At 39.3% G+C, this 14,391-nt stretch overlaps 1 protein-coding gene across 1 annotated transcript in view; it reads left to right on the plus strand.

Annotated features, from left to right (window-relative positions):
• WDR72 (WD repeat domain 72) overlaps window positions 1–14,391 on the plus strand; it is a 216,777-nt gene that overhangs the window by 142,260 nt on the left and 60,126 nt on the right. Inside the window, exon 18 of the mRNA XM_014580591.4 lies at window positions 8,453–8,639. Within this exon, the coding sequence (XP_014436077.3) occupies window positions 8,453–8,639 (187 nt within the window). The remainder of the gene's footprint in view (window positions 1–8,452; window positions 8,640–14,391) is intronic.

Here is a 14,391-nt window from a genome sequence, read left to right on the forward strand (position 1 = left end):
AAATGTAGACTTTGGGGAAATTATCACATCCGGTCTTCCATTTAGGTGTGCGTGCTTTGGAGAAAGAATTTCTATGTTAAACTGCAAGGTGTTCATCATGGCGTTATTTTGGTTTTTAGAGTATGTGGTTTGAAATGGCAAAGTAGGCATTAGTGAGCCTCATTTAGGTAATACCGAGTAACAGAAATCAATTTAAAATTCACATAGCTTATACATCTGATCTGGTGAATGTTGCTCATTTGACCAAAAGGATGCAAGTCCCAGCGAATAGTCTTTAAATGTTTTACATTAAAATACATTAGATACATTAAAATCAAGATGGTTTATGTTCGTAGGGAAGCTCAATTTCATATGTGCTAGAGAAGAAGTGGGTATGGGTTAGGGTTAAAAAGATGTGTGGTCAGGGCTCCATACTTTACTCAGTATGAGCCCCTTCAAGAGCACACTCCTAAAGGGAGCGGATTCCTGCTTCACAAGGCAATTTAACTTGCACTTTTGCCTGTGTGATCTTGGTGCCGTGGCAGGCAGGTTAATGCTCTGTGTGGATACTATAGATTGCTATGGGATGTCCTGGTGATTACTGTAAGCATAAGACTCATTTGTCATGTCCGTCAGACCTTCTGAAGGGGTCAAGATTTTACCTGATCTCTGGCAGGCTTTTACAAGAGGATACAAGGCTGCTCAGGATCACCTGGGACTAATTAACTGAGTAGCTTGGAGGCAGATAATTAGATAGGGGAGCAACTGGGAATAATAAAATGAACCTACTCCCAATGACTTGGGAACAGAGAAACTGTCCCTGGAATGTAGAAAGAGGAAGATCCTAAAGGGAGGCCTTCGGGGGATGGGAGAGGAGCCTGGTGAGGGGACTTACGAGGAAAGGAAACCAAGGAAGAATACTCCTTGGTGGAAGAGACTCCAAAGTGAAGGATATATGCATGCCAAGCCTCAGTGAAGCTTGGTCCCTATGGAGGGAGTTCTCCAGATAGTAGCAGAATTATGTGCTTTTCCAAGGAAGGTTGTTGTGGTTTGTCCTCTGTGGGGTCCTCAATCTAAGAAGAGAGATTCTTCCCCAGTTGAAGACAAGAGGCTCTGGATACAGGTGATTGCAGGCCAAGAGGGCCTCTTTGGTATGGGGCCTGGATATAAGTGGGGTTTATGGACTACAGAACATTCAGCTCATTCCTCTCCAGCTACAGGTGCTGGAGGGGCAGCCTACTTGTACAACATTCCACCACTGAGGCACCACAGAGAGTGCACATACAAGAAAGTTTGCTGCTGATGTCAACCTGAAAGAGGACAAGATTAGAATTCAAATGATCTTGATAAACTGGAGAAAAGGTCTGAATTAAATAGGATGAAATTCAATATGGACAAATGCAAAACACTGCAATTAGTAAGGAGTAGTCAGTTACACAAATAAAAAATGGGAAATGATTGCACAGGAAGAAGTACTGGAGAAAAGGGTCTGGAGCTGGAGAAAAGGGTCTGGAGGTTATAGTGAATCATAAACTAAATATAAGTCAGTGAAATATTGTTGCAAAAAGGCTGAGAAGTATTAGCAAGAGTGTTATAAGCAAGATACAAGAAGCAATTCTTCTGCTCTACTCAGCGCTAGTAAGGCCTGAGCTGAAGTATTGTGTCCATTTCTGAGCATCGCACATCAGGAAAGCTGTGAACAAATTGGCAAAAGTACAGAGGAGAGCAACACAAATGATTAAAAGTCTAGAAAACATGCCCTACAATAAGAGTGAAAAAAATTGGGTTTGTTTAGTCTGGATATGAGAAAACCAAAGGAGATAACAGTCTTCAAGTGCACAAACAATAGTTATAAAGAGATTGATAAATTGTTTTTCTTAACCACTGGGGCGAGGACAAGAAGTAAGGGCTTAAAGTTCAGCAAGGCAGATTTAGGTTAGATATCAGGAAAAAAAACCTAACTGTAAGGATAGTTAAGCACTGGAACAAATTACCTAGGGAGATTGTGGAGTTTCTGTCATTGGAGGTTTTTAAGCACAAGTTAGATGAACACCTCTCAGGGATGGTCTAGATAATATTTAGTCCTGCCTCTGTGCAGGGACTGGACTAAAAATCACTCGAGGTCCCTTCCAGTACTACATTTCTATTATCTGTTATTAGTTATAGAACATCTCAATATCTGTTATTAGTATCATTAGCCATAACTGGAATGGGAAATCTTGTGTCTTGTTGAAAGAAAAAAATGAACTAGAAAAAAAACAATTTTTATATATTTTTTTAAAATCGTGTGTGTCAGTGTTTTTCAGATCGGTTCACCACATCACAAGGTTTGTGGTGCCATTTCAGTCCTCAGGGGGGCTGCTAGTACTCAGCTATGCTTCTGGCAAAATTGCTTATCATCCAAATCACCCTGCATGTATATTGCTCCAACATATTTTTTTAAATTATCATATATTTTGCTTTGACACTATGAGCTTTTAACCACATACTGTTTGGAGTGTGTTGTAATTGCATGTCTCCTCCACATCATTAAGTTCAATTCAGACTAAAGAATGTTCTCATGAGACTATGGAAGCTTACTTTTTGAAGGTCTCTTTTTGGATTCCATCCCATACCAATCTTGAAATATACCCCTCATCATATCGAGTTTTTAGATCAAGCATAGTGTATGTCTAGAAGATTTACTGCAAGTTATTGGGCTGGATGCAGAAACCACTATGAGAAATTCTTTGGCCTCTTGTTATGCAGGGATTCAGAGTAGTTGATCATAATGGTCCCTTCTGGCCTAAAGGCTATGGAATATACATAATCCTCATTGGATTTATTGAATGCCACTAGGGGAAACTGAGGAACAGATGTAATTGTGCTGCTGTACTGAGCCTCCAGAGTGAGGCCCTTGCATCAAAATGTCATACTGACAATAGGTACATAATGGATCTTGCATTATGATTGGGTCATTTGTTGTTCAGGAGTATGAGCTGGAGCGTTGCATCTCTGCATCCACAAGAGAATTCGTTCTGAAGGTATCCAGCATCTGTTATGAACATGTCCCTTTTCTGTTTTACTCTTTTGCTAAATTTCATATAATTCTATGTAGCCATGTACTACATGTCAAATGGCATGTGCATCATTGAGAAGAATACCACTTTTCAGCTAAGAGGCATTCATGGGACAGTGGAAATAATACTCTGTACAACACTGTTAGCCATAATAAAGAGCAGTGGTGTATGCAAATATTCTGCCTTTCCTTTTGTACATTCCTGGTATAGCTCAGTTAGGCCTGGTCTACACTACATGGGAAGGTCGAAGTAAGATATGCAACTCCAGGTATGTAAATTACTTAGCTGGAGTCGACTTATCTTAAATCCCCATTCACACAGCGAGAGGTCAAATTAATCACTACTTAGCATCCCTAGTATAGACCTGCTAGATTGAACTCAGAGGTCTCCCCTGTCGGCACCAGTACTCCTACTCCTTGCAAGGAGTAAGGGAAGCCAACAAGAGCATTTGCTTCCATTCACCTCTCGCTGTGTGAATGGGGATTTAAGATAAGTTGACTCCAGCTACATAACCCGCAAGCTCAAACTCCTGAACAACAAATGCCCCAGGTTCCACGCTGCACTTCTTTTTTGAAATACACAAGAGCCCCTACTGGGGACTGTTGTACATTTCAAAGCTCACACATCAGGTAGAGCCCAAGGTCAGCTGGTCCCAGCTGATCCCGGGCTCCAAGCAGCGCTACTGCTTTGAAATGCTGCACAGAGCCCTGGGTCAGCAGGGGATTCCCCAGCTGATCCCAGGCTCCATCCGGCATTTCAAAGTGGCAGCGCTGCAGGGAGCAGCTGACCCCGGGCTCCGTGCAGCACTGCTGCTTTTAAGTACCCTCCTCTTCTCCCCCCTCTATCTGATAGAGGTAGCAAGGTGGGGGGGAGCAACTAGTCAACTATCCTGTCGACTATCCGATATGTATTTGCTTATTGAATAGTTGACTAGTTCTTTACATTCCTGGTCTATACTACACCTGCAAAATAGAACACCGGAAAATCAACTGCAGCAGCGTCGATCTTTCATGCAGTGTAAATGTGCCCTTATTGTGGATTATTAAATCTTTCACTGACCTATCATCTTCCACATTAGTTCAACATTACCCAACAAACTTGTCATCCCAAAGCCAATTTTTTTTCTCTTTGGAATTTTTTTAATTAAAACTCAAATATAGGAGGTCAGCATCAGTAGGTGCAGTTGTCAGATAAAATCTTTTGATCTCTTGAATTTGGGGACTGGAAAACGTATATCCAGAAATCCTGTGGTTGCCTTTGGTCTCTCCAGTTGTACTTTCCAATTAATTGAGTGAAGCTGTATTAAAACCAGAACTGATCTTAGTGGATTTAGCATCCTAACATCCACAAAAACATCTCTCAGTAGCCTGCCTACTTCAGCAAGCTAATCAGACTTCTGCATTATTCTAAGGCAGAAGATCCCATTTGACCATTTGCAGCACGTTCCTTTAGTTCCCAGATGTGTCCAGAGGCCTTTGTGACAGCTTCAGCTGTGTTTATAAGCAGGTACTGTGTCAATCAGGACAAAGTATTTTGGCAGATGTGTGGCAGTCCAAGGCACCCACTAAATGTCACTGAGCATTGCTGAGGACACCTTGTAAGGTGCTAAAACCTTCAGATCTGAAAAGTAGTTTGGGGTTAGTCTGCCAGAATGACCAGCTGCCTCCCCTGCCTGAACCTCAGGCCTCCCTTTATTAATGTGTTGGCTCTGAGCCTATGCTTCCTGAAGTGACGGGGTTAACAGAACCAGCCTACCAGCAATAAAGCATGAATGGGAGTTGGTTTAATAGCTGATGACATGAGGCCCCTATTGCCAATGTCACAAATGATTTTAGATGCTACACTATTCAAATAGTTTGGCTACATGCAGAGAGAAAGTTGAAGAGCAAAGCTTGCTTAACTCTGTTCAAGTGATGACAACATTCAAGCAGAGTTTTCAGTGGCCATTGTGCATGGCAAAAATTAGTTTTAGTTTTTGTATTTTAAAATGTTTTTTTTAATTTGAGAGAGGTTTTCTTTTTACACCAGTATTGTATAGGTATATGCCCTTCTCTCATAATTTTAAAGGAACATTTATTTACTCTTTTGTACCACTCATCTCAATACTCTTTCAAATGAAATGTAACACCTTCGTCTCACATTGTCCCAACATATATAGTTGCTCTTCTCAAATTCTTTCCCTCTTCTCTTATACTATACTGTCTGCTCAATAGTATTTAACACAGGAAATGGTGGTTTTGCTATTGTCTGCTGATGTTTTGTATTAAAAGTATTTTATTTTCCCCTTTATCTGTGCAAGGAATATTAGATTGTATTTTTATTTAACACATTATATTGCAACTCTTATGCAGAATCTAGTTGCAAATATGACCAATAAAAAACAACATTCCAAAGGATAGTTCCTTTCCCTGGGTCAGTCAGTCCATAGTGCAATCAACCATATTTTTCCTGTTGCTGACTGTTAGCAGGAAGAAAGGTATATGCAAGGATTTCCCTTGCGAATCCTTCTTAGTTAAAAAAAATGTCTACCTGTTTTCTCTGGCTCCTTAGCTTTGAAATGTTAAAGTTTCTCTCCTCCCTGTTCCTTCATTTGGAATTTCAAATACCCTCCTTAAGTCATTTCAAATGGAAAAATGCAGTTCTTCCCACTATCTGGTTCCCAGCTCTGTCAAAATCTATTTTTTTTATGTTAGTCCTTATGAAAGATGCCCTGACTGACATCCCTGGAGAGTAGAGTCCTTTATCTATTCACAGAACAGTTACAGCATGGGCAAGTTTCCTCACATTGTTCCTTCAATGTTCCTCTCAATCCCTGACCTGAAGGGATTTTATAATAGTGCAAAAGAGCATAGCTCAGTCTCTGTATCACCTTTCCCATCCAGTTCTTGTTCTCTCTACCAAGGTTGCCATTTGATGCAAACCTGAGATATTAGAGGAAATTAAGTTACAAAATACTGCTTGGCCAGTGTACACAGTAATAATGCAGGTAATGCTGATCTAGATTGTGACAGAGCCTTAGCATATCAGAAAACAATGAAAAAAATTGATACTTTTGTAGCCTGTATTCACTGTGTCTCAACACAAGGAACACATTTGTCTACAAACTATTCTAAATTTTTCTGAGAACTTCTGTCATTTTTTTTATTTTCTGCCAGAATAGGTATAGAACAATGATAGCACTTCTGTGTTTGCTTCTCATTTTTTAAAGTCTGGTTCTGCATCCAAAATGCCAAAAGTTCAGGGTTATTAAGTTCTGTGACTTTCATGTCTAATCCAAACAAAACCTCATTTTTTTTGTTTCCCTACAACAGAAGGAAAGTTCCTTGCAATAAAATACTTTTTAATTTAAAAAAAGTGGAATGTTTTGACAAATCACAAACAGGTTGGATATGCTCCCTTTCAATTTACTCAGCTTACTCCTACCCTATGGACTCCTGAAAAAGGTACATCTTACCAGAATACAGTCAAAATGGTGAAACACCAACCTGGGAGTGAGCAGAGATAGACTGTAGGGTGATGAGCTCTCTGACTCTGCATCTGTTCCAATAAATCTCTGGTCACCTAGCTTTAACTGAGCATTAGCCTAAACTCATAGCCCTGGTCTACACTAGGAAGTTATTTCAAAATAACCCTGCTTATTTCAAAATAATAAGTGGATTGTCTACACTACCAAGCCCATTGTTTTGAAATAATGGGCTGGTTATTTTGAAATCTGTACTCCTGCTTTCCTCAGGGAATAACACTTATTTCGAAATAGTTATTTCAAAATAGCGTTAGTGTGGACACTCCACTGCTGCTATTTTGAAATAACTACTTCCCAGAGCAATTCGAAGTAATCACTCCCTAGTTGTTCATGAGGCTAAGTCGAGGTAGCGCATCCACAATAACGGAACTTGCCTCAGACTAATTTTGAGGCTCCCCCATAGTGGAAACATGCTAATTTGGTTTTATTATTTCAAGAGTTATTATTTCGAATTTAGTTATTTCTAATTAATTCACTAGTGTAGACATGCCCATAGATGCCTCCCCTAATGTTTCTCAGCTCTATAGCCTGGAAGCCTTAACATCCTATTTGCAATTTCCTGACCTGAAGAATGAATGCCATTGTGTAATACTTAATTCATGTAAATAAAATTATCCAGTCTGTCGACCACATAGAATTGTAAAGTTCCAGTACTGTGGGCAGAGAGAGAGACAGCACAAACCCTACCCCTATGGATTAAGTAAAAAGATACTTTACAAACTGGATGGACCAGGCCCTGTCCCACTTTGTGCTAATTCTGTAAAACAGAGGAAGGATAGCGGATTCACAGCTAGCTAGGAATCACCTTTGTGTATAGAAATTCCCAAATGATTAAAGACGGGATAGCCAGATCCACATAATATGTTCCTGGGTTCCATATGTAATATTGGATACTTGTTGAATGAATAGAAAAAGTGCATTGAGCTTTGTCAATCCATGGACAGAAGAATGTTTAGAGTAGTTCTAAGGCTGCTTCGTACTGCATCAGAGGTGATCTAGCCCCTTGTTATCCCCAGATTTAGGGAATTGCAATGGTGATCTAATGCTTTAATAGATTTAATTCAAAATGTTCAGCCTTATTAATTCAAAATAGATTTTCTGTGTTTAATTCATATTGAAATGCAGTGGCACTACCAAGCAAGGGCAGAAATAATCACCTGTCAGAACATACTGCTGAACTGACATTGTAGGCCAGTCATAATTCCAGCAGATTTGTAACCTTTCCTTTAGGGTAACAGGATCTGTGTGGAGTATTTTCTTCTTCCCTTTGAAAAAGAGTATTGCATCCTGGCTGAGGTACAGCTTATGTGATACTAGCACTAAGAGCAAAACATTAATGCAACTTTCTACACTGAGGATGAAACAGCTGGAATTCTAAGAAGGCAGAGAAAAATCATGAAGTCCTTACTCAGTCTTTACCCAGTTCTGCCCACCAGCATGTAACAAATTGAAGAATTTTCATGATAATCACACTGAGTCAGATCCTCAGCTGGTGTAATTTTACAAGCCTTACTAAAGTCAACAAAGCTATGCCAATTTACACCAGCTAAAACTCTGGCCCATAAACTCTAGTATATTTTTGAAGCTTTTAGTTTATAGTAAATCTAGGGAAAATTAAAACTCGTGTGTTGAATGTCAGTCACCATTGACAACAGATGCCACCGAACTACTATCCAATTAACTGTTTTTTCTTAATCAAACTATGGGGGGAGGGAAATGGTGGTATCTCATTTCTCACTATGTGACCACTATTGGCAAATGTTAACTTTCTAATGGCAACTACTATAGCTTTCTTGAATTGTGTGTTTCTAATATCAGCATTTGAAAAAAAAAATCATGTAATTAATTAAAAGTACAAATATCCTCTCCTAATAATCTGCATTCATGACAGATTATTGAAGCAATGCAAGCAACGCTACTGGCAGAAGTACAAAGAAGTATGAAAACCTTGAAAAAGACATCAAACAGCAATCAGCCAGTGACCATGGTAGACATTGGAAATGGTGAGCTACAGACACTGGCAAAAACCGAGCAGACAGAGCAGATGGCAGAATGCATTAAAAACATTCTCTTGCCGAGTAAGTGCAAAATGTATTGGAATACTCTTTCATCGCAACTTTTTCTAGTACTTAAAACATGTAAAGAATATGAGTCAATAATATATTATTTCTCTACAAGACAAGACAAGTTCCCTTTTTCTGACCTACCAGCCTATCAATTTTCTTACACAGTTGTGAGGTATTCAAAGGACAACCACATTTCATTATTATTATATTTAAGTAAGAACTTTGAAGAAGAAAAGGTGAAGATTGTTTTATTAAAATGTTTTAATAGTTCTGTTACTAGAAATATGATTGAAAACAAATGAAGCAAATGTTTAAAGATAGCATCAGTATATTACAAAATTGAGATGAAGAGTTTTTAAAATTTATATATTTTTTAGTGAGAATAGGATTATACTATACTAAAAAATTAATTGCCTAAACTTTATAATTTGGCAGTGTGATATGAAATCATTTCTTTTTTGCACTACAGCTTATACAATCAGAAATAACATGAATTTTACAGTTGGATCATTTAATTTTATAACAAACTTAATAGTTGTAGCTGTATAATGGTGCTAATGTTTATGGTCAGAAAAGATTGAATCTGAATTTATGTTACAAAGTGATATCAATTTTTTAGCCCATTAGCTGAGTCTTAAAATTAAGTGACCTAAATTTTAGATCTAATCTTATCAGTGAGGCTTCTCTTAGGAAGCTAATTTATAATCTCATTGAGTATGTGTTTCTATCATAAAATTTGTTAGCAATCTCCTTGTTCAACAATACTAAAAATGATCAGTGATGCATGTTTCAAGCCACAAAGAAAAATTACATCTTTCGTAACTTGAACTGTTGAATTAATACAAAAATGCTAAGATTTTGAATAATGATAATTTTAAAAAGTTATATTTTGCTTACACTGGAGATTATTTTGAATCCATTTTATCATAAAGAAGCTGGGGACTGAACAATTTATGAAAATCACAGACCCAAAGTTCAGATCTGAATTTGGATCCAGACTTCTTTAGCATCTGGGGGGTTGATTTGGTCTGATAGAGAAACTAGGAATTTTAGATCTGCATTGAGACATCCTCAAATTTATAAATGTCAGATGTTAGGCACTTAGGCTGTGTCCAGACTCAGGGGTTTTTTCGGGAAAAGTAGCCTTTTTCCGAAAAAACGTCCCCTGCGTCCAGACTCAAGTTCTTTCGAAATTAAATCGAAAGAACGCGGCTTTTCTTTCGATGGCGGTAAACCTCATTTCACGAGGAAGAACGCCTTCTTTCGAAAGTTCCTCTTTCGAAAGAAGGCGTTCTTCAATGTAAATAGGGCTTCTTCGAAAGAGAGCATCCAGACTCACTGGATGCTTTCTTTCGAAAAAGCAAGCCGCTTTTTCGAAAGTTCAACGTGCAGTCTAGATGCTCTCTTTCGAAAGAGCCTCTTTCGAAAGAGGCTTGCAGTCTAGACATAGCCTTAGATGTTTGAATTCCATTATCATTGACTTTTAGGCCCCTAAGTGCCTAAATCAGTTTTGAAAATGAGATTTTAGACTTTAAACCACCTTAATTCCTCTAAAAATCCTGGCCTAAGTCACCACAAATAATTTCAGTGGAGTTTCTCTGATTTTACACTAGTAAAACTGTAGAATTTGGCTCATGGCATATTTGGTTGGTTATGATTTTTTTTAATCATGTTACATGTAGGCTAGTCAACAAAGCTCAGCTGAGGAAATAAGGCTATGTCTACACAGCAGTGTTATTTTGGAATAACTGACGACATTCCAAAATAACATAGTCCGCGTCAACACACAAGCAGTTATTTTGACATAATGTTGAAATAATGTTGAGCTGGAGGACTGCTTACTTCAATTCCTGCAACCCTCATTTTCCAATGAGTAAGGGAAGTCAAAGAAAGAGTTCTCTATTTCAAAATAACTGCTGTGTAGAATAAGGATGTTAAATGTTGATTAATTTAATAGTTGAGCAGTCGATGGAATTTCCATTGACTACTCGACTAGTCGATAGGCACTTCTGCATTCCTCCTTTGAAATATACAAGAGCCCCAGCGGGGACTCTTGTGAATTTCAAAATGGAAGCATCCGCATAGAGCCCGGAGTCAGCGGGACTTCCCACTGGCCCCACGTTGCACGTGGCGTACTAGCTTTGAAATGTACAAGAGTCCCCAGTGGGGGCTCTTGTGCATTTCAAAGCAGAAGTGCCCACATGGAGCCCAGGTTAACAGGAAACTCTGAGTCTGAGCTGACCCCAGGCTCTATGCGGTGCTGCTGCTTTGAAATGCCATGTGGAGTCGGAGTCAGCAGGGATCTCGGGCTCCACATGGCATTTCTGCGGAACCTGGGATCAGCTGGAGAGTCCCCAGCTGACCCCGGGCTCTGCACACTTTGAAATGCCGCGTGGCATTTCAAAGCAGCAGTGCCACACAGAGCCCGGGATCAGCTGTGCAGCGCTGCCCCTTTGAAACGCCGCCACAGCATTTCAAAATGGTAGCGCTGCATGGAGCCCATACCCCGGGATCCGTGCGATGTTGCCACTTTGGAGGACCCCCTCTCCCTCTCCCCTGCCTTTGCTGCCTCTATCTGATAGAGGCAGCAAGGGTGGGGGAAAGCTACTAGTCGACTTGTGTATCCGATAAACATTTGCTTAAATTGTATAGGCTAGTTAGTGATGTTAATAGAAGTTTATTAATCTGATCTACTAAGTCCACATGCTGTATAAACTCCATTTTAATCCTCTATTTGATCAAGCACTTCTCGCTTCCTGTTTTATGATTTGTAGTTTTTATTTCAGATTGTATGACATCAAGGTGAGTTCTAAATATTGTTTCAGGTCTTAAACAAATAATTCCAGGCTAAGAAAATGTATTGTGACCCAAGTTATGCGTCTTAGCTGTCATCAACACTGCATTGTGGGTTTGGTTTTTATTGTGCTTAACAATAAGGGTCCAAACTGAAATATTTAGCCTTATTTTCACTCAGCAGACTCTCACTAAAGTCAATTAAGCCTTTTTTTAAAGAGTGAGGAATGAGTTTAAGATTAGACACAAGGTTAGTATTACCTTTTTAGATAATAGCTTATTATATAGGCTGTTTTCCAGAAAGATTTGTCTCCTGAAATTTGTGGATATAAATGATATTTAGACATCTATTTGTTACACTCATTAATTAATTAGAAACGTCATCTCTTTTGCCTGCAATTAAATGCAGGCACAGTTGTTTGTTGCCTGGGTATAGAGGGCATATAACATTGTTCTGAAAAATAATTCTGAACAATTAATAGAAGGGATTCAAGTAATGCACCCTGGGGAAGCTGGTCATTTGCTCTGCCAGATTAATGTGTGTGTTTCCTTTATCAAAAGGACTCTCATTCCTTAAATGGCCCAGAGAAAAGGACATGAAAACAGGTGTAACACTTTCCTATATTAGTCTAAGGGACATTCAGTAGAGGCTTGTTTCAAAACCTGTTGACATTAATTGGAATCTTTCCATTGATTTCAATGAGCTTTGGCTAAGTCCATTAGTAAAGTAAGGGTATTCTCTTCTAAAGCAGATCTCCACTGTGGTACTGTATTGCTCTGCCAGGCGATCTAAGGGCAATAGCTCTAAAAAGTTGTCAAATAGTTTATATTTTTTCTTGTGGGACTATGGGCAAGTCGTGTAGTCTCTTTGGGTATGTCTACACTACCCTCCTAATTCGAACTAGGGGGGTAATGTAGGCATACCGCACTTGCAAATGAAGCCCGGGATTTGAATTTCCCGGGCTTCATTTGCATAAGACGGGCGCCGCCATTTTTAAATCCCGGCTAGTTCGAACCCCGTGCCGCGTGGCTACACGCGGCACGGAGTAGCTAGTTCGGATTAGGCTTCTAATCCGAACTAGCTGTACTCCTCGTGGAATGTCAATTAAGTTCGGATTATGTACAGATAGTTCGGATTAGGAAGCCTAATCCGAACTAGCTACTCCGTGCCGCATGTAGCATGTACCACGGCACGGGGTTCGAACTAGCCGTGATTTAAAAATGGCGGCACCCGGCTTATGCAAATGAAGCCCGGGAAATTCAAATCCCGGGCTTCATTTGCAAGTGCGGTATCCCTACATTATCCTCCTAGTTCGAATTAGGAGGGTAGTGTAGACATACCCTTTGTGACTTCATTCCCCATCTGTAAAATGAGGATAATATTTTTCTGTCTCATAGATGGTAGATACATTAAAGTTTGTGGGGCATTCAGACACCAGAGCGTTGGGGTTGAGAGGTTAATATAAATGGGTAGATGTGTCATGTTATTGTTAAAATATAAATAATTGATCAATTGATGCAATATGACAAAGAAGTGCAATACGATGGTAAATGATAGTGTGGAATTTATTCTTAAATACTTTACATTATTCTTGACTTGTCTTCATTTTATTATATGTCTCTGTGGCAGAGAAGGCTATAATTTAATGGTTCGTGAATGCTTTAAATATGCACAAATGCATATAAATCATGCTATTAAGGTTAGCTTGCAATAACTTCTCTTTTTGTAGTCTGGAATTGCTAATTTAAGGAAGTGTTAATGGTTCAAGTTTTCAAATATACTTGGAAGCTGTTTGCTATAACCTTGTTTGCAGGTGGGTGGAATCTCTTCACCCTGAGAGAGAGAAATTGTTTTGGTGAAATGAAGATTTTGCTGGCAGACATATGAAATCATTAAATAAAAGTGGGCTTTGAATTTCAAAGTTGCTTAAATTGCTGTTTAATAAAAATGAAACCTACACCAACCTGTACATAAGCCTCTTTATTACACAAAGAATCTTCAAAGACTTTCTGCTTCATAATGAACTAATGTAGCACTATGTGTTCTTAAAACAGAACATCATATTTAGACAGTGATGGCGTATCAATGAAAAACACCACATAAAAGCTTCTATTCAACAGAAACGTTCAGTGGTTTTCTGCAGCAGAAGCTCTGAGAACAGACTTCCACTGCCTGCTGAGTTTTCCAGAAGGAAATCTGTCCAGTTGCAGAAACCATTTTAGATGTAGTTTATGCGCTCCTCCCTTGAAAAGCCATTCTGTGACAGGGTCTTTATCTGTAGCAAATGAATCCTCCCTGCCCCCTCTTAGGTCTTGCTGCCTGATTAAGAAGGTGCAGAGAGTGCGTGTGGAGGAGGGGTGGCTGTGGAATTCTTTATCAAAGATCCTTGTGGCTGTCAGCCAGGTATCTGTTCACCTTTGGCCAAATAACCCTCTATCGTGCACACGTGTGTGTGTGTGTGTTTCATACCCAGGGTAAAATTCTGTGCTGATTTAAGCCCTGTTTGTCCCCATTGACTTCACTGGACTTGCATGGGTTTTAAATCAGAACTCGGCCTTAGTCTGTTGGTTTGCTGAGGGTTTCATCTTCCTATGTATCAAAGGAATTTATTACCTGTATTAATGTAATGTGGTATGGATAGGAAAAGTATCCTTGCAGAATCCTAAAGTCTGATGATTTTTGAACATTGTTCTTTCGGGAATCAAACTATTCTCTGTTCCATGATAAAGCATCTGCATCGGACTCCATATTTGGATGCCACCCCCTCCACACACGCACACGCACCTACAATTGCCCCTGAGACTGATCATTCCAGTTCGGATTTAAGGTCTGTGCTCATTACATAAGTAACACTCATTACTTGCATACTTTTCCTGAATTCTTTTTCTGTGTTAGCCGAGTTCCAGACCCAGTGAAAAGATGTACATTGACCAAAATCTGGGCTGCAATGAACATACTGGTGTGCAGCTA

Source organism: Pelodiscus sinensis, chromosome 14 (genome assembly GCF_052426305.1).
Source record: "Pelodiscus sinensis isolate ZL-2025 chromosome 14, ASM5242630v1, whole genome shotgun sequence".
NCBI lineage: Eukaryota > Metazoa > Chordata > Testudines > Trionychidae > Pelodiscus > Pelodiscus sinensis.